Below are 19,002 nucleotides of genomic sequence, written 5' to 3'. Positions count from 1 at the left end.
AACTATTACAAGAAATGATTGACGTGAAATAAAAAGCAAAAAAGAGAGATAGAAGGAAATATTACCACTATTGTGCTGGCTGGCAGTGTCTGAGAATGGCACACTATGGTGTTTGTTTCATCTTAGTCATTTCTGCATTTTCCAAATTTTCTTCAATGAGAATTTAAATTAGAAGGCATACTTAAGTAAAAGAGAAAGTGATAAAGAAAATAACAGAGAGCACAGCTGGATTCACAGGTGTGCAACCTCTGCAGTTGCCCAGGGTCCTGTGGTCAGGAGGCCCTCATGCTTGGTTTAATGCTCTGCTGTTGCTATTTTGAAATTCTTAATAATTTTTTAACAAGAAGCCCCACATTTTCATTTTACACTTGGCCCTGCAAAGTATGCAGCCAGTCCTGACCCAGAGGCAGCTAAATGCTGATCTGTTGACCACTCCGTCAACAACCACTGGACTTGCTCTAGTTTCCCCACTTCCCATCAAAAGGCTTCCAGATTGGAGGTGCAGCCAAACCTCTGCAAGAATGTTGGGGTGTAGTGGAAAAAGCGCCGGATTAGGAGTCTGCAGACCTGATTCTAGTTCCATCACTGGCTAGTGGTATGACTAGCTCTCTGTAACTCCTTTCTTCCAGCTCTAAAGCCTTTGCAATCCTATTTGTTTACAGGGCAGCTAGCCCACCAGGGTTAGAATACCCCAACAGCTATTTATTCAGCACGCACTCTGTGCAAGATACCAGGTGCTCTGAGACTCACTCCAAACCATGATGTGGATCTGCCAATCATTTTTCAGGATATCTCACCTTGCTTTCTGGACTCACTGCCTTATCCGAAACCCAAGTTCTATCTGGAATGATTGGCGCCTCCTTCACAGCTGTATCAGAAATCCCTTACGAAGGAAGGCATTGTGCTTCCAAGACGTTGGGCCACTGGGGCCAAATGTGCACATAACATTCCCTACCCTTTACTGAATGTGCACCAAGTGCCAGGCTTTCGGCTACGTTCTTTATTTATGTTCCCACTTAATCCCCTAAAATGGATCGGTAGTACTCTTATTCCTATTTTTCAGATAAAGAAACCAAGGTTTAAAGAGGTTAAGAAACTTGCAGCTTCTAAGGGGTCTGACTCCAAATGCACACGCTCTCGACAGTTCCACTAGACCCACACCAATTGCACAGGGCCATTGCTGCCGCCTCTTCAGCCCAGAACAGACCACAAAGTCTAGTTCCCAGTTCCAAGGTCAGACGGTGGGGGAGGGTGAAGGAGGCGAGGGAAACGGAGAATTTTGCAGGGGCTGGGAGCAGCGCCGCAAACACAGCTCGGAGCCTTCAGGGCGCTACAAGTTAGGAACCGCCCCCCGCCCCCCGCCAAGGAATCCCGGGGGCCAAGGGCTTGTCCGTATCCGCAACCATCACGGCACTCAGCCCCCACGGCTCCCACTCAGCTGGAGAAACTGCGAGAACCGGAGGGGCGGCTGCCGCCGTCGCGCGAGGTACACGCCATACCCTTCCGCGGCGTCCCACCTCCTCCCGACGCACGTGTTTAAAGAGTCCCCGCTCCGCCCCGCGCGCCCCGCTCGCCGCGGCCGCAAGTTTCCTGCGAGCGGCCGGCGCGCCCACGGCCGCCGCAGCGCCTCGCCGCCCGCCCGTCCCCGGCCCCCGCCGCCGCAGCTCCGCCCGCCCGCCCACCGGAGCCGGGGGCGCCGGGAGGGAGGGGACCCCGGGCGCGCCGCTCCCGTGCTCGCAGCGCCAGACGCGGCGGCAGCAGCAGCAGGTGGAGCGCGCTTGGCGGCGAGCAGCTCTTGGCCTGAAACCCGCCGCTCCTGCCGCCCGGGTGGGAGCGGGCCCGCGGGGCTGGAGGCCGGGCCCACCCCGCGCCCATCCCTAGGCTCCGGGGAACTTGGATTACCGAGGCCGGGGCCCGGCGCGCACAGGAGCGCACAGCAGCCCTGGAAGCCGCGTCCGGGGCGCAGGACCACGGGGACCTGGTCCTTCCCGGCCACCTAAAGACCTGTTCCCCCGGGAAGGCGCCGGCGGCGGCTCTGGGATTCGGGAGGAGCTCGCCGTCCGCCCGGGCCCCGCGCTGGGCGCTCTCCGTTTGCGCCCCGGCGGCGCAGGGGGTCCTGAGCGGCGCGTTCGCCTCTGCTCTGGGGCTGGGGCGCGGAGAGCGGAGGGCTCTTCCCTGGGGTTCCGGGGGCCCCGAGCCGCTCACGCGGTCCTCCCTGGAGTCCTCGCGCCCCTCGCCGTGCTGGTCTCGAGAGGCTCGCTGGCGTGCAGTCATCTGAGGAGTTCTCCACTGCTTTGGTTTCTTCTCTGATTTGGGGACAGTTCCCGCCAACGACGCTTGACGCGCCTTTTCCTTTTTTCGCGGGCGGGCTGGCATCCCGTGTCGCCGGAGCCTGCGGGAATCCTGTCTCTGTTCGCTGACCCTTAAGGCTCTCTCCGCTTGGCGTGCCTCCTCCTAGCCACTCGCCTCGAGGGCAGGGTGCAGGCGTGGCTCCTTTTTGCCCCTCTTTTGAGGGAGTGCGGTCGCCGAGGGGGACACCAGCCTCCTAGGGGCTCTTTGTGCGTGGCGGGATCGGACCACCGGCCATGGCCTTCACTTTCGCTGCTTTCTGCTACATGCTGTCCCTGGTGCTGTGCGCTGCGCTCATCTTCTTCGCTATCTGGCACGTGAGTAACTGGCCCAGCCGCTTCTAACTCTTTTCTTTGCCCCAAACGCGCCCCTGTCCACCTCCTTCCCCAGTTCCACTAAAATGCCACCTCACTTTCTCCGCATTGCGAGCGTGGGCGCACCGGGAGGCCAGCCGCGGCGCCTCCTGGGGTTGGCCCCCCTGGGGTTGCCCCCCGGCCGCTCCCGTGTCCCGGGCAGGAGACGGTGCGCGGCATCCAGAGGCCCGGCGTGCCTTCCGTGCCCAGGCTACAGGCTGGAGGCGGAGGGACCGCCGGTTCCCAGGCAAGGCACCCTTGCCAGGGCCTAGCCTTGAGTCCCGGGCCCCGGGGAGTGGCGGCTACAGCCCCGTACCCCCCACCTCGCCTGCCCCCTTCTCTCCTGCTCGCGGGAGGCGAGGGAGAAGCGCCGCTGTCGGGCCCGGCAATTAGTCAGGTAACTATAACAACTAAACATTTAAAATGTCAAAATCTGTGGTGGGTTGCGGTTAGACATATTGGAGACAAAGTGGAAACACGACAGGAGTGCCTTGTAAGAGGAAGTGGGGAGAGGCCCGGGGAGGGGAGCGGAGGGGACCCAGGTGATGGGGGTTGACCTGGGAGCTGCGGAACGGCAAGGGAGAGAGAGAAGCGAGAAGACGAGGGGGCCGGGGCAAAGCCAGGGATGAATGGGGCCTTGGAGGAAAGTCGAGGAGAGCGAGTTTCGTCCTTTGCTCTCCTGGGGCCCCAGCTGTCCCACTCCTGAAAGACTCCGGGGCTGCAGGTGGCAGACCTCCCTTCCCAGGCCCTCAGCATCCCCAGCGGGCACAAGCTTTCCTGCCCCCTTCCCAGGGCGACGCCAGGTGGAGGGCAGCGTGGTGGGTCCCAGTTCTGCAGGTGTGGTATGGGAATGGGGGAGCGAATGCTTCTGAATAGAAGTAGGAAGAAAGGGAGGGAGCCGGCCGGGGGAAGGCTCGTCTTCTCGTAGAGAGCGTGCCCGATGTGGGAGTCGATTGTACTGGAATTCCTCCTCTGAGGTTGTTTAGGTTCCCTCCCCTCACCATCAGAGGGCTGGCAGGGAGAATGTGTAAGGTCAAGCCTTTGAGAAGGAGCTCGGTAGTGCGTAGTCTCCCCCCATTAACAGCCTTGCCCTGCCGGGCAAGTCCGGGTGACTGGCAACTGCCCTGAGATGCATTCCTGGAGGCGTGGTCCGGGCGCCCCTTCGAGAGCGGAGCGCCCTGGGAGAGGACCCCGAATAAAGCCCGAAGGAAACTGCAGGGCGGGTGAGATGCAGGTGTTTTGTATAAGTGGTTACTGGAGTGAGAGGGTTTATCTTAAAATAGAACTAAGCAGCTAGAGCTGCTCCTGTGACAAGGCTCTCTGGCAGGGACGACAGGGAGCCCCCCACCCCCACCCCAGGAGCGCTTTTAATCATGTCACCTTAGGAAAGTCGCTAGCTGGGCTTCCTTCCACATGTCCCAAGTGAGGAGGTGGACCCGGATGATCTCCAAGCTTCCCCTTCTGTCTAACATGGTGTGAAGTCCGGGAATCAGTTGATTTCGGCATCTGGGGGTGAGACAGAAGGAATTCAGACACAGGGCTCTTGGAACTGTTCAGAAATCCTGCGGGTGAGAAGCGGTGGGATTTCACAGCCTCTCCTCCTCTGCCCTGGAAGGCTGGGTCTCATCTGTGGTAGGGAGTTGAGCCTTGAAGTTGTCGACAGTTGTTAAGGGAAAAGGAAACTTTACCTAATTTAGAACAAAAAAGGATGCAGAACATGTCACGCCCAGACAGTGCCGCTGACCCCTGCTAATGTGTTTTAGAGGAGTTTTTCTCTGCTTTTTTGGATTTGGGGAGTTGTTTGCATTCTAGAAGGCTAACTACTCCCTTTTTCCAGAAATACTTCATTTGCTGTTTCTGTATGTTTTTGCCTTGACCAGAGGGTGGCAGGAACCAGAGCTCCCTCGAACTGTCAGGCTTGGAGTTCTCTGAACCAGCCCCTGAAGCAGAGCAGGTAACCAGAAAGAGTGATTTTTCTCTCCCTCAGGGGTAGATGATAAATAATTCAGGAGCAGTTAATTAAATGGACAGTTGGTGCTGCTGGATGACTAATAGATGTTTGCATCACAACCAGGCATTGCTCTGATCCGGTATTGGCCTCCACTCTCCGGGGTCCCAGTGCTTACCCCCCTGTGCAGGGGAGCTAAATGCCATCAGATTCCTAGTCTGGCTCAGGTCCTGACCTGAATCCCAGTGGCAATGGCAAGATTCCAGTTTCTAGTAATAAAAGGATTTGTACTCTTTGAATTCAAGTTACGATAACAATTCCCCAGTCTCAGCCCTCTTCCTTTCCTAGTCTTTTCCTCCTCCCATTTTCCAAATCAAACCACCCAAAGCCCCACCACATTGATTAGGTTCCGAAGCATCGAAAGGGGAAATCTGAGACCGTCGATTGCAGCGCACACATTGTATGTGTGGGAGTTGAGTATATGGCGGTAATTATTTCCACCAAAACTTAGGAGAGTTAGTTTTGTATTAGATTCTGTGTTTGCTTGCTTTCCAGCTTCGTATATTCCTCGTCTGTTTCTTGATATGACGAGCCATATTGATTGCGTAGATGTAATGACACCCCAAATAATGAATTGGGCACTTAACACAGAGCGGTTAGAAAGCCAGCCTCATCGCCATCCCCAGGCCGAGAGATAGGAAGAGGGCGTGTTTTCCTTATTTAATTGTACATTCCTACTCAGGGGTAAGGATAGTAGCTACTGCTCGGTGAGTGTCTACGGTAGGCCAGTTGTTGCCACTATGGACGCCCTTTCAGGTGTTCCTCCAATTGTTTACCTCTTTCTTCCCACTGGAGGCCTGGGAGCGGGGATGCATGTGGCCAGCCATAGGCACGACATTTCTTGCAAGTCTTGTCTTTTTACTTTGAACATGTATCTCCATTTGTTTTCAAATGAAAATGTTTCGAATTACCAATTTGTTTTATATCAGCCCCTATCTTTGAGTACATTTGTCACCTTTGGACGATGCGGAATAAAACTGAGGGGTTTTTGTGGCTTTGCATACCTTCGGGCACGGGGCTTCTTACTGCCCAGGAAGCCATTTAGTCCTCACAACTGACACTTTACAGATGATGAAACTGTGGATCAGAGAGGTTATGAAATTTGCCTGGGGTTACACAGCTGGTATGTATTGGAGCTGGGATTTGAGCCGAGTCTGAGACTCTTAGGCCCATGACTTTTTTCTAACCCTAGTTACTGTGTTTGGCTTAACTTTGATGAGAGTGGATAACATTTCTATCCAAGGAATTACGTTCCTCTGTATAAATAAAATACTCAGGGTTGGAATTTCTGATGGAACAAGAAGACACCAAACACACTATTGTATCCTTTTTAAAAAGAGGAAATTCTACTTCATTTTTTTTAAAATTAGTTTTTCTGTTTATAAAATGATGCAGGTTCATTGCCAAAAATTTTGAAAATACAGGGACATGTAGTGGAACAAAATCACCACTAATCTTATCATCCAGAGCAGATTTGGGTGTGTCTTCTTCCAATCATTGTGTATGTGTGTATTTTTAAAAGTTGCGTATGGATGTTTAGAAGGAAAAAAAAATGCTCTGTGGGGTTTCACCTGGGAAGTGATATCTCTTTGCAGCCTGTATAAAATGAACCATGTTTCCTCACAAGAGCCCTTTTGGCTCCAGCTTGGTTGAGCCTGTTTGCAGACGGTCTCATTTATATAAACACAGACAAAACCACTCTTTGAAAAGATCAAACATTCGTTACTAGTTATTTCAGGTTTTTAGCTTTTAAAATTTCTTCTATCTAGGGTTATTTTTAAAAACTCTGAGTTTTGACAACATACAAATGAAGTTAATTCTTAATAATATTTTTTTGGATTCGTAGCAGCAGTTGCTATTGGAGAGTTTTAATGGGCCCTAACAGATGATAACAAATACAAATTTACGGCGAGGCAGTTTTAGTAGGCGAAATGTCTTGATGGCTGAACGTTTTAGCCAGTTCCACCGGCACAGACTCAGCCACTGGGGACCGAGTAAACTTTGCAGTTTCTCAAATTATCCATCTGGAAACAAGAAGTGGGTTTATGTAAAGTGGTCGGATGCTTGGGGTTGACAGTGGCCTGCCCTTTGAAGACCTTCCTTGCGCTACCCAGGTGGGTCTGCCGGGCTCTTAGCCGTGCCTAACCTGTCTCCACTTTTGGTTCTGTCTGGGACGTCTCCGTCCCCTCTGGTCTCTCCCTTTTGGATTTGATGTCTGCACCTCCAGCCCCCCTGCTCCCTCCTCTCTCGTCCCCACCTCGTTCTCCGTTGCCTCCTGGCTAGCCTAGAAGGAAGCTGCCTGAGAGCATGTTCCCTTTCTGCCTTACCGTTGTTTCTCGAGGCTAGAACAGTGCCTGGCATGTAGGAGGGGCTTGGTCATAGAATAATTTCTTGTTCCCTTCTGGCTGATGCGGCAACTCACTTCTGGTCTGGCTTCTGGCTGCTTCTCAGTGCCTGCTCCCCAGGCAGTATGGACACGTGCATTTTCTGCTGAACCCCGTTACTTGAAACCTTGGAAGCTGTAGTTGTTACAAAAGAAGACTGGCCGTCACTGGCATGCCGTCTTGAGGACAGTGGAGCTAGTTACCCCACAGCGGATGGCGTGGGAGCGGTGCCAGCCGTACCTGGAAAGCGCGCCTCCCTTAGGTGTGATGTCTGTGCTAACTCGTGCTGCTTACCCTTGCTGGCCTTGAGGCAGTGGCTGGCGATTTTCGGTAACTACCCCTGGAAGAGAAGGCTTATGCATCATTGTATTTCTGCCACAGTCAGCTGGAGAGAGAGGAGAGGAGGATGCTGAATTCAGAGACCAGCTAAAAGGAGCGGCCGCTGGCCCGTCACCCCGCCTGGGGAGGTTCAGGGTGGGGCTGGGGTCAGCTGTTGCAGGGGCACTGGAACCTTTGACTTTGACGTTACAGTTGCTGAACAAGCATTAAAGGCAGTGGCTGTTGCCAGGTCTCTGCCAGGTGCTTGGGGTGTGCGCCTCTGTTGGCCCTGAGGCCATGCCTGGGCGGAGTTCCCTCCTGAATCGTGAGGTCTGATGACTTCACTTGGCTCATCCAGGCCCTTTGCCCTTTGGCCAGCTGGCCCGTTCTCTCCTTGCATACACCTGGCTCTGTGCTGTCTCCTCTGGGCTTGTGTTCTGTTGCCGCTCTCCCAGCCGCAGAAAGTCTGCAAATACATTCCTCTCCTGTAGACGGCTGTCTGGGGAGGGCCCTCGCCAGGCTTCCTGGTCGCCATCATCTGGCTCCTGTCGGCCGTTCCTCCAGGGATGCAACAGAGAACTGGCATCTGGTCACAGTCATGTCCGCATCCTGCGTCACCCGTTGGGTGCTGTCACTGATCTGACCTCACCTCCAGTCGCCACTGGTCACCTCCAGTGACCACATCCATCCCTTCAGCCACACACCCTGGCTCTGCCTGTCCAGGGCGAGCCCTGGGCTCTCTCGCTCCCGGCCGTTTCCTCTCGCCCTCTCCGCGGTCCCCCCATCGTTGAGGAGGAGAGGGTTCAGTTCCTGCTCTGTGCCATCCAACCTCATCATCCTCCACCTGGCTCTTACGCTGCTCTCAGCTGCTGTGTCCTGTGTCCCATCGCTCTCACCTGGAAGCCCTTGGTCTCCGAGGAATCCACTCATTTCCCCCTCTGCTCTCACCCGGGTGCCTGGGGGCTGCTGGGGCTGACATCACTATTGCCTCAGAAGTCATCAGCGTCATCCCGGTCCGTTCTCTCAGCTCCGACAATACTGTTCTAGATCTTTGGCATTTTCTCAGAGCCCCATGAAGCTCCGCAAAGCCCCCCTACCATCTCCTCTCAGCAGATGACGTCACCTCCAACTCACAGAGAAGATGGAGGTCATCAGACAGGGACACCTCCATTCCTGCCCGGCCCCCGAGCTGCTCTGATTCTGCCCGTGCGATTTCTCCTTCCTTCCCAGACTCCGAAGGAGCAGAGTCTTTCCTCCTGTCTGAGGCCGATGCCCCCCTGCCTGCTCCCCAGGGACGTTGCTCCATCCCTTATCCCCGCTTCCTGTGTCCTCGGCCACTGCCCCTTGCTGGTCCTCACCCCTGGCAGATGTGGCGTCTCTGAGCTTGCAGACAAGCCTCTTTATCCCCTCGTCAGGCCACCCAGCCTCTCTTCCCTCGCAGACAGCTTTTGCCTCCCCACGTCCTGCCTCCCGTTCCCTCTTTTTATTCTTACATCAAACATACAGAAAAGTAGAGACTCATGAAACCTTCTTCTGCATCCTCCACCAAGAATTAGCAGATGTTAGCATTTTGCCACTTTTGCTTCCTTTCTGTCTTTTTAAGGCATTCGTTTCCTCCTTGGCCACTGCCTTGTGTCCCCACCTCTTCTCAGCCCTGCTCTTGGCAGTGGCAGCACTGGTCTCCCACTGGCCAGTCTCTGAGTACCATTTAGTGCTTATTGGAACCTCTCTGGTTCTGACACGGTCCACGACCTCCTTGTGGCTCTCTCTGCACGCTGCATCTGTGTTCCTTCCCTTCACCTGACCATTTCTCCCCGTCTCCTCTCTGGGCTCCTCCTCCTCTGCCTTCATTTACCTGTTGGTGGTTCTCCGCCCCAAGATACCGATGCTGCCCGGACCTGTCCTCCGACGCAGACTGTCTATCGGGCTGCCTACCCGGCGTCCCCCAGTCGGTTCCAAACTGAATGCATCCACGTGCCCTCCTGAGCCCTCACGGCCTCAGTGGACCCAGTACCCACCAGTGCCTCGCCACTCCTGTCCATTCTTTCTTCGCTTCCTGGTCATATCCATCCCCTGTTCTCCCTGCATGTGGCCCTGCCTTGGTTCAGGCTCTCGTCTGCTCCTTCTCAGAGCGTTGTGGTCCCTTCCAAAATGGCCTCCTTGGTTAAACTCTCACCTGAATGAACTCACCCCACCGCTGCCGAGAGTGGTCTTTCTTGGCAGGATCTCTTCCATACTAACCATTTCTCTGGCTTCTTTCACCTGCTAGATCTGGCTGTTTGACTGTCGCCAACCCAAGCTTGACAAACTCTTGCTCAGGGAATGGTTTCCCAGATGCACCTGGTTATAGCAGTCATTGGATGCCTGTTAAAAACACACGTTCCTGGGCTCCACTGGAGGCCAGGAGTCCCAGGTGCGGTGGGAGGATGCCGGAGCCCAGTCCAGCATTGCTGGGTTGAGGGGAGACCCCAGATGACACAGGTCAGGCTGGTTGAAGGTGCGGAGGGCTCTGCTGGGCTGAGGTGCTGAACAGCGGGCGTCAGAGAGGAAGTGCTGTCCTTGGAATAGGCTGTCAGACAGTGACCACATCCCACATGGTTGTCCCGGGGCAGAGATTGATGTCCGGGCTGGCTCAGGCTGTGTTGATTTTCTGCTTCAAGGTAATGGCCCCACGGTATTTTGTGGCTCCCATTTTTGATTGAGGATGATTATGAAATACACCATTCTCCCATCCTTTGATGACCAGGTGTAGATAGTCCCCTCGTAGCTTAGATAAGGCAGATATTAAATTCCAGGCTGATGTGTTTGCCCGTCGTCTTGTTTCCTCTTCTTGTAGATAGAGAGTCCTAAGAAACAAAATGCCCTGTTAGTTTAGAGAAGAGGCGTTAAGTGAGTCCTGTACAAACACTGAGGTCGTGCACGTGACGACAGACTCCACGCTGAGGGGTGGATGAAGGAGTGCTCCAGGAGTGACTGGGACTTGCCCGCCCTGCTTCTAATGGCACTCGGAATCTGACTAATTCCCACGAAGGTCACCGAAAACTCCAAGTGCACGATTAAATCCTGAATTGGTCTCTGAATACCAGTCCAGAACTTAATGATGAGTCTGGCAAATATTTTTCGTTTGGCATAGAAAGTGAGGCAAACATGAGACAGTCTTATGCTAAAATAAAGCCAAAATATAAAACACTAAAAAAGATACCTAAATCAAGATCAAGCTGGTAGGCCATAACGGAGCCACCAACATCTCTGTGTGCACAGGTATTAAGACTGCAGAATCTTGGTTGGGACAGTCCCTGCTACAGGACTTGGGGATTGAAGACAGGGATCTCATAGGATAAAGTCTACATATGTTTGGCGTTGGAGGCCCATTACAATGAGTGTCTCCCTGCCTTTGCAGGCAATCTCCAACTCGCCCACTTCTCACTGCCCCAACTCCACAGGTAGACTTTTTTTTTTTTTTTTTGCTGAGGAAGATTCACCCTGAGCCAAGATGCCCTGCCAATCTTCCCCCTTTTTTTTTTTGTATGTGAGCCACCACCACAGCAGGGCTACCAACAGACAAGGGGGGTAGGTCTGTGGCTGGGAACCGAACCCAGGCTTCCGAAGCAGAGTGTGCCGAACTTAACCACTAGGCCACCAGGGCTGGCCCACACAGGTAGACGTTACTGCCTGCTAGATATGTGTATTTATTCTTCCCACGAGGAAAGACTTTCTCCCTCTTGCATCTAAATTCTGCACATTGTTTCACTGTCTGGCTCAAGTGCCACCATTATCAACTCTGCTCCCTCCCGCCTACCACAGATTCCTAAAAGCTCGTGTGGCTTGTTTGCTCCTGTGCGCATATATGGCCTTGTGGCAGTACACACTTTCTCGTGTGTCCGCCAGCTCTCTAAGTGAAGTAGAAGCTGATGGCAGGCAGGGCCCGTGCTGTCCACGTCTTGCATTCACAGAACTTAGGAGGACACACGAACCTGTGTGGAGCCCATGGCTGGTGGTTGTGACTCTCAGACTGGTGGCGAGAGGAATGCGAGTCACCTCTTAGGCAGTCTTGTGTGGCTCGTGAACCCAGAAGCTTGCAAGTCTCATCTCTTCAAAGAAAAGCAGGAGCCTGTGGCTTTGGGGACGGCGGTGGCCGGCTGGGGGGCAGCGCCCAGGTTTCGGCCCTGCCATGGTGGGCTGTCTGGCAGTGTGCCGGGGCTCCTGTCCACCTGGGCAGAACTCCCAGGTACGAGAGCTGCTCCTGCCGTCAGCCCTGGGCCTGGGCTCGGCAGGGAGAGTCAGCGCAGTGCGGTTTCCAGGACCCACCCGTCAGTACGGGTTGGGCGCCGTTGTTAGAGGGGACTGCCTCACCCTCCAGGGGTGCCCCGCGCCACCGGCCTTGGTACTGCTGTCTGTGACGGGGCTCCGACAACAGAACCTTCCATCACCACCTGACTCTGAGGCCATTGTCGTAAGTGAACAGTTACTCAATTACTCCAGCTGAAGGACTGATAAGGGCCTCAGTTACACACAGGCATGTGGAGGGCCGGGGCTCGCTCTTAACCTCTGTCTCAGCAGGGCTGTGTAGACACTAATTATGTGTGTGTTCAATTGGACCGGGAGAGAGAGAGAGAGAGAGAGAGAAAGGGATCTCACGTAGCCCTGCAGTTTCTACTTTGGGCTCTGTCTGGCTCCTGTAACTTTTTGATTTTATCTTTTTGTTGTGGAAAAATATACATAACAAAATTTACTATTTTTAACCATTTTTAAGTGTGTAGTTCAGTGGCATTAAGTACGTTCACATTGTTGTGCAACCATCACCACCATCCATCTCCAGAACTTTCTCGTCTTCCCAAACTGAAGCTCTATACCCATTAAATACTGACTCCGGTTCCCCCTCCCCCAGCCTCTGGCGACCACCACTCTGCTTACTGTCTCTGTGAGTTGGTCTCTTCTATGTACCTTATATGAGTGGAATCATACAATATTTGTCCTTCTGTGTCTGGCTTATTTCAGTAGCGTAATGTCCTCAGTGTTCATCCATGTTGTAGCATGTGTCAGAATTCATTATTTTTTAAGGATGAAGAATATTCTAGTGTATGTCTAGCCCACGTTTTGTTTATCCATTCTTCTGCTGGGTCCACCTTTTGGCTATCATTGTCGATAGTGCTGACACGAATGTGGGTGTACAAATATCTCTTCGATACCCTGTTGTGCATTCTTTAGTGTATATACCCAAACGTGGAAATGCAGGGTCACATGGTAATTCTACGTTTAATTTTTTGTGGCTCCTCTAATGTTACAAGCAGAAACTCTCTTGCTCCTTAGTCCTTGGTGCACCAACCCTCTGACTTTTCATGACCCTTTGGCTCCTGTTGGTTGCCTCCCTCTTGGATGGACCAATGGCAGTGCCCCACACATCCCAGGTCTACTTGTTCGCCCAAATATCTGGTCCGTTTTATTACATTACTCTGGAATGCTCAAGTCCTTTAGGTGAATAAAATAGTGATAGCATCTTTCTTCAAGTCTTAGCATTGCCTCCTATTTGTCAGGAGTTATAAAAGCTCCTTAAACAGATTTTACTGGAGGCAACACTTGGGCTCTGCCAGGCAGATGGCCCCATGACCACAGCTCTTCCTTCCAGGGGTTTTCATCAGGAAGAGACATCAGTGTTTCCGGAGATTTTAGGACTGAGAAGGTTTTGTGTGTGTGAGAGAACTGAGAAACGCACCTGATGTTAAGAACAAAGGGATCTTGTGAAAAATTTTGTTGTTGTCGTTCATTAAAACTTTATTTGCATTTTTGTAAGTGCAGATATTCATGGTGGCTGCATGGGGCGGACGGGCAGCCTCACGCGGGCTGCAGAGGAGCCGAACACCCTCTGTTTGTTCCTGCCCCTCTGCTGGGGACTGCTGGGGCCCGAAAGTGAAGCAGGCTGTCAGTGCGCTGGGAAATGCCTGGAGCATGACTTCATTTTCTCGTTTCTTTAAGCTGCCTTCAGTCACAAAAGTGGTTTAAAAAACCAAACTAGATTTATCAAAATGTAATTTCACACACACATACACATGCAGTTAGCACCACAACAAAAAATATTCCGCAGCATTGCAGATCCCACCCTTTCCTGGCCATAAGTTTTGGGAGGGTGGGATTTGCTTTTCTCCGTCCTCCTGGGTAAGAGTGGGTGGTGGGCTGGTGCAGGAGCTAGGGAATGGCTGCCTGCATGGTCCAGCCTTGAGTGCCACGGACACCTGGAACTGCGCGTGGGGGGTTGGGTTTCTGTGATGCTGTCTGACCAGAACGTCGCTATAACTTCTGGTCCTTTGCAGTGTCTGTAAAAGCTGCAGATGTGTGCCCAGGACACGTTTCTGACTGAACGACACACTGATTTCGTTTCTCTGGACACCCTTCCTCCTAGCGAGGGAGGAGCCACAGGGCAGGCCACTGGGAATCCACGGTACGTCCCCCTCTGCATTCCTCAGCTTTTCCATTCACGTTCTTTGGTTTCCCACTTTTATTGTTTCCTCTCTCTGGCCAGTGCTGTACCCAGAGCTCAGCTCCCCAGCCCTGCCCAGCAGGTAGACCTGCTGCCTGGCTGGTTCAGGAGAAGTCTGCGGTTGTTGAGTCTCTGACATTGCAGACTCCCAGGCCTTGACTGCTCTCTCTCTCTCTCCTTTCTTCTCGTCTGTCTCCATTACCTCCTTTTATTCCTTCCCCTGTGCATATATCTTAGATCTGCCAGAGGCTGCACAATGTTACTTAGCCCAGCTGGAGGGCCCAGGGGCTGGGAAGTTAGTTGACACCCCTCCCTTCCCCAAGGTCTCTAGAACCATGGGCTGACATTTCCAGATACCATCCTCCTTAGGTGTCTTTTCTGCTTTTGTGTTCCCATGGTCCGTTTTGACTACGGGATACAGTTCTCCTGCTGGGAAAAAATGCAGGGGAGGAAAGCAGAGTCTTGGAGCTGACTTCCTTTTTTTTTTCTTATGGCAGCTGATTCATGAACCCTAAAAAAAGAGTTGAGAGCACATAGCCAGCTAGCTGTAGCAGCCCAGATGGCCCCCTATATAATAGAGACATTTGTACCTTTGATAAAAAATATTTAGGTGTGTGCTGTGAACCTTATTGAGAGAAGGAGTTAGCACCTGCATTTGAGGGGTGTGGGTATGGAAATAGCCAGATGATTCTAGTCGCCCAGAGCACAAAGATTAAGAAACAGGAGTTGGGAGGTCTGAGGCCCGGATATGGGGGAATCCTGTGAGGGGAGGTGGATTCTGAGGGCACTGACCTGCTCTGTCCACAGGCCTGAGGTGTCCCACTCTCGGGTGTGTCACAGGCAGAGGCAGAGGGGTCCGGCCTGGATGTCTGTACCTGTGGAGATGGACTGCATGTCCGGCTTGTGTGTCCACCTGAGGTCCTGCCGGCTGGGGAGGCGTCACAGCAGCTGTAGGCAGACCAGGGCCAAAGAGAACAAATTTGTGCCAACTATTTCTAAATTCCACACTGAATAGATGCCCAGATCATCCTGTTTCCCTTCTCCTTCCTTTTTCTGTTCATTGGGAAAGGGTACCGGCCCAGCGAATCCCATGGACCTGCCTGAAATCTTTATAGGACTCGTTCTCATTGTCGTATATCCTAAGTGGGCCATTGGGTGGGGCTTGGAAGTCTGTCTGAGAGGGATTCTGAATTGAGGTGGCATCAAGCTGACGCTGGCCACTTTGCGAGGATGGAGGGGGAGGTGACGCTGGGAAAAGAGGAGTGACAGCCCCCCGAGCTGGAGCGGTTTGGGGGAGAGATGGCCCCTGAGGGCATGTGGAGTCATCTGGAGTTGGGAATCGGAACCAGATGCAGCAGAACTTGAAGTCACTTCATCATTACTGGACCGTGACTTATCCTGGAATCATTTTTCTTGGAGGTTCTGGAGAGTGATGAGGGACCTGGGCCGAGGCCAGCAAAGCATATGTGCTGACTGTAGAAAAATGACTGGAGGAAAATGTGTTCGGTCTTGACATCCTTTTCTCTCATTGGTTGGCAGTTTTAGAACTCAAAGTGATGCCCTGGAAAGGGGCTGGCAGCTAATGGGGCTGCTGCTGCTGCTGAGTGGCGCTCTCGGCAGACTGCTCTGTGGCTTTAGACACATCCCGGCATCTCCCTGGGCGTTTTGTTTTTGTGGGTATAAAATGAAGGAGCGGGGGCCGGCCCCGTGGCCGAGTGGTTAAGTTCGCGCCTCTGCTGCGGCGGCCCAGGGTTTCACTGTTTCAGATCCTGGGCGCGGACATGGCACCACTCATCAGGCCACGGTGAGGTGGTCTCCCACATGCCACAGCTAGAAGGACCCACAACTGAAAATACACAACTGTGTGCTGGGGGATTTGGGGAGAAAAAAGCAGAAAAAAACGAAGGAGCGGAACAAAGCCACCTCTGAGCTCCTGTCCAGCTCCAGGATTCTGTGGTTCTGCTGCTCGCTACATGCTTCTCGTTCTTTTTCCTGTCTCCTGTCGTGGTTTTTCTTTTCTGATGGTCTTCCCAGCATTCAGTGTCAGCTTTCTGTGAAGGGAATGTATTAGTTAAGGTTCTTAGAAGTCAGTTCTGGCCACCTTAATCAAAAAAGGAATTTATGGAAGTGGAATTGGAGTGTGCATAGAATGGATGGAAAGTCCAGAAATCAAGACTTGAAGCAACAGAATAACCTAGACTTAAAGGGCACTCCCTCTCCTGTCCTTGGTGCGCCTTCTAAGGATGGAGTCTTGTAGGCTGAGCTTGCGTTGGTGCTCCCTGCTGGCCGTACTGAGTGGTGTGTAGAAGGATGACAGTGATCCCCAGGGACCCTTTGGTCTCCCCAGTGGAAGGGCGGGCACGTGGATTTACCCTCCCACCGGGAATGCACTCAAAGGGAGAGAGGCAATTCCCCAGAGGAAATCAGACCCGTGTAGGAAGTGGGCAGAGGTGTTGGGTGACCCCGACATGGCAGGTGTTCTCTATCTGAGCTCCTCAGTTTAGCTGTCACCTCACCTGTATTCAGAGAAGGCAGAATTTTTCCCAAAGGTTGACTTCTTGCTGTCACAGCCCCTGTGATGTGTTAGCCCGTGTGAGCTACAGAAAAAGATCTTATTTCTCTTCATCCTCAGCTTGATGAGGAGCAGCTGTGCTCTGGCCAGGAGGTTGGTCTGACTGGGCTGGTGGCCCTGAACGTGTTTCTCTGAGTGATGACTGCCCGCTTACTCAAGTCTCCATTGTCTCGTTGTTAAAACGTTCCGTGGAGCAGTGTGACGTGCTTCCGTGGACACGTCTTTCCTTCTGAGCCTGCAGCTTATACAGAGTCCACTCGGATGCCAGCTTTGCAGGAATTTAGCAAAGCACATGCTCACCAGTTATGTGAATAAGAAAAACAATGTCTTGCCTGTTTGGTGTCTCCCAGCCTGTTTAGCCCCAAATTCTAAAGGAAAGAGGTAAAAATGAAACCCAGCTCTTCCTTTTCCTGTTGCAAAATCTACCCCTCACCCCCAGATTCCCTCCCCTTCCTGAGAAATTCCCCATGACCCCACATCCAGACTCTGCTGAGCAGATGTGCCCAATTTTGGTTCCAGGAGCCTCCCCACAAAGCCCTGTCTGTACCACTTAATATGCCCCCCCCGCTGGCTTCCCACCAGGAGCCATTCTCTTCTAATGAGCAAAGTTGGCAACTTCTGCCACTGTACAGAGTAAGTTATCTTGCTCTGTAAATGGGAGGCAGCATCAGTGGTGTCCCGAGGAGAGGGACGATGTTAAGGCTCAGAGCTGTGCTGTGTGCTGGCACCTCCATTAAAATTAGTCCCTCCACCATTCTAGGATGGTCCTCAAGGAGCCAAGTAAGGTTTGCTGTGGCAAGATTACTAAAGCCATGGCAGCAGTGGCTCTAAGAACAGGGTGGCATCTTCAGGAAGTCAGTCCCACCCAGGCAGGAGGAGGCAAGCCCAGTGCGGGGCCTGGGACAGGGACACTGACCGCAGAGGGGGAGGTGGCTGCAGCACCATGCAGAGAATTTGGTTGCTGGGAGCTACTTCTTAGTCCACGGACTCTCTCTTCACTTTTTCCTTTCTTGTCTCAAATTTTTATTCAAGAAAAAAACCCAATGAAACAGACCAAAACCCAACCAGGAAAGGGTTTGGGGTCAAGAGCTCCCCCAGTGATGTCAGAGAGGGTGTGGTTGCTCCACATTGGCACACGGGGACTTCTGCACTTAGCTGACAGTGCCCTCCTTCTGGAAACGGGGCAGAGTGAGTGGGTTTGGTTTTCTGTTTGTTGATTTTTCTTTTTCTTTTTTCCCAAAGCCCCCTAGTACGTAGTTGTATATTTTAGCTGTGGGTCCCTCTAGTTGTGCTATGTGGGACGCCGCCTCAACATGGCCTCAGGAGCAGTGCTGGGTCCGGACCTGGGATTCGAACCAGTGAAACCCTGGGCTGCCGAAGCAGAGTGCGCAAACTTAACCACTTGGCCCCCGGGCCAGTCCCTGATTTGTTTTCTTTTAATTTTGACTTACATTGATGAAAGGGGATAGATAGTCTCATATAAACATCCAGTCCTTGAATCCCGCCACCTAAAGGGACCGCGATCATCTAGTCTGTCTTCTCCTTTGGAAATGAGGATACTTCAAACCCTGAGTTTTCATCAGGCAACCTACTGTGTTTTGTAGCAGCTGAAATAAAGAATAAAGAGTGTCTCCTTGATCTTTACAGTTGTGCAGACTGCGTATTCATACTTCTTCCCAAGTCATAATCGGATTTTGTGACGTTTTGCTGTTTTCTAAATAGGGCGAAAGAGATTATTGATTGAATTAAGAAAAGAGGGATAGATGTAATATTCCTCCAATCTCCATATTTAAGATATTGTGTAGCCCTGAGGAAGATGTAAAAAAATTAGAGGGTGGTTTTACCATTTTTATTTATTTACTTCGCTGTCTCTGAGAGGTGCATTCTCTCCTTGTGAACAGAGATTTCCGTCCAAGAGGCCTGGCACACACATGCGCTCCTAATTCAGAGGACTGAGCCAGAATGGGCGTTGCCCCGGGGCCAGCCCCAAACCACCCCTCATAGGTCCATTCACCTGTCTCTGGGTTGCACTCTGTTTAATTGTCAAACAAGGGGTCTTCTGTTTCTCCTGGTGTTCTGAATTGGGGGTCACCCTCTCTGCTGCATCAGCACAGCTTTCATAACGTTCAAAACCTTATGGTCCTGCATTCTCAGGAGTGGTTTGGTTTAGCACTGGCCCCCTTCTTGCCTTTAGAAGGTCTCTAAACCATCAGCGAAGCCACATCCTTTCTCCCTTTGTCATGGTGTCTGTCCTCTGAGTCAGTACAGTCTTAAAGGACACGAGGTCATGAGCAAGGTAATGGCTGTCAGGTCACCAAGTGGCCAGTTGAGGTCTAGTTGCTGTCAATGAATATGAGGCATAAACTGCAAGGGAAGCAAAAAGTTTATGTGGAGTCTCAAGAATTGCAATTCTGGGAGCACAGATTCAGGTAGAAACCTAAATAGTGTCCTGTAGGGAATAAAAGTCAGGGGCTTTTAAAGGCAAAGAAGGGAGGTTGCATTACAAAGAATTTTCATTGGAGTTGGAGGCAGAAGCTCGTCTT

General features: G+C 52.3%; 1 protein-coding gene across 2 annotated transcripts in view; it reads left to right on the top strand.

The window, feature by feature from the left end:
- Positions 1 to 1,730: 1,730 nt before the first annotated feature.
- Positions 1,731 to 19,002, top strand: part of CNIH3 (cornichon family AMPA receptor auxiliary protein 3) — a 110,031-nt gene continuing 92,759 nt past the window's right edge. Inside the window, exon 1 of one of the 2 annotated variants that reach the window (XM_001489883.6) lies at positions 1,731 to 2,666. In XM_001489883.6, the coding sequence (XP_001489933.2) occupies positions 2,586 to 2,666 (81 nt within the window). In that variant the 5' untranslated portion in view covers positions 1,731 to 2,585. The remainder of the gene's footprint in view (positions 2,667 to 19,002) is intronic. The other variant, XM_005607986.4, reaches the window with a different exon arrangement.

This window comes from Equus caballus, chromosome 30 (genome assembly GCF_041296265.1).
Source record: "Equus caballus isolate H_3958 breed thoroughbred chromosome 30, TB-T2T, whole genome shotgun sequence".
Classification (NCBI taxonomy): domain Eukaryota; kingdom Metazoa; phylum Chordata; class Mammalia; order Perissodactyla; family Equidae; genus Equus; species Equus caballus.
This window is presented reverse-complemented; position numbering and strand designations above follow the sequence as displayed.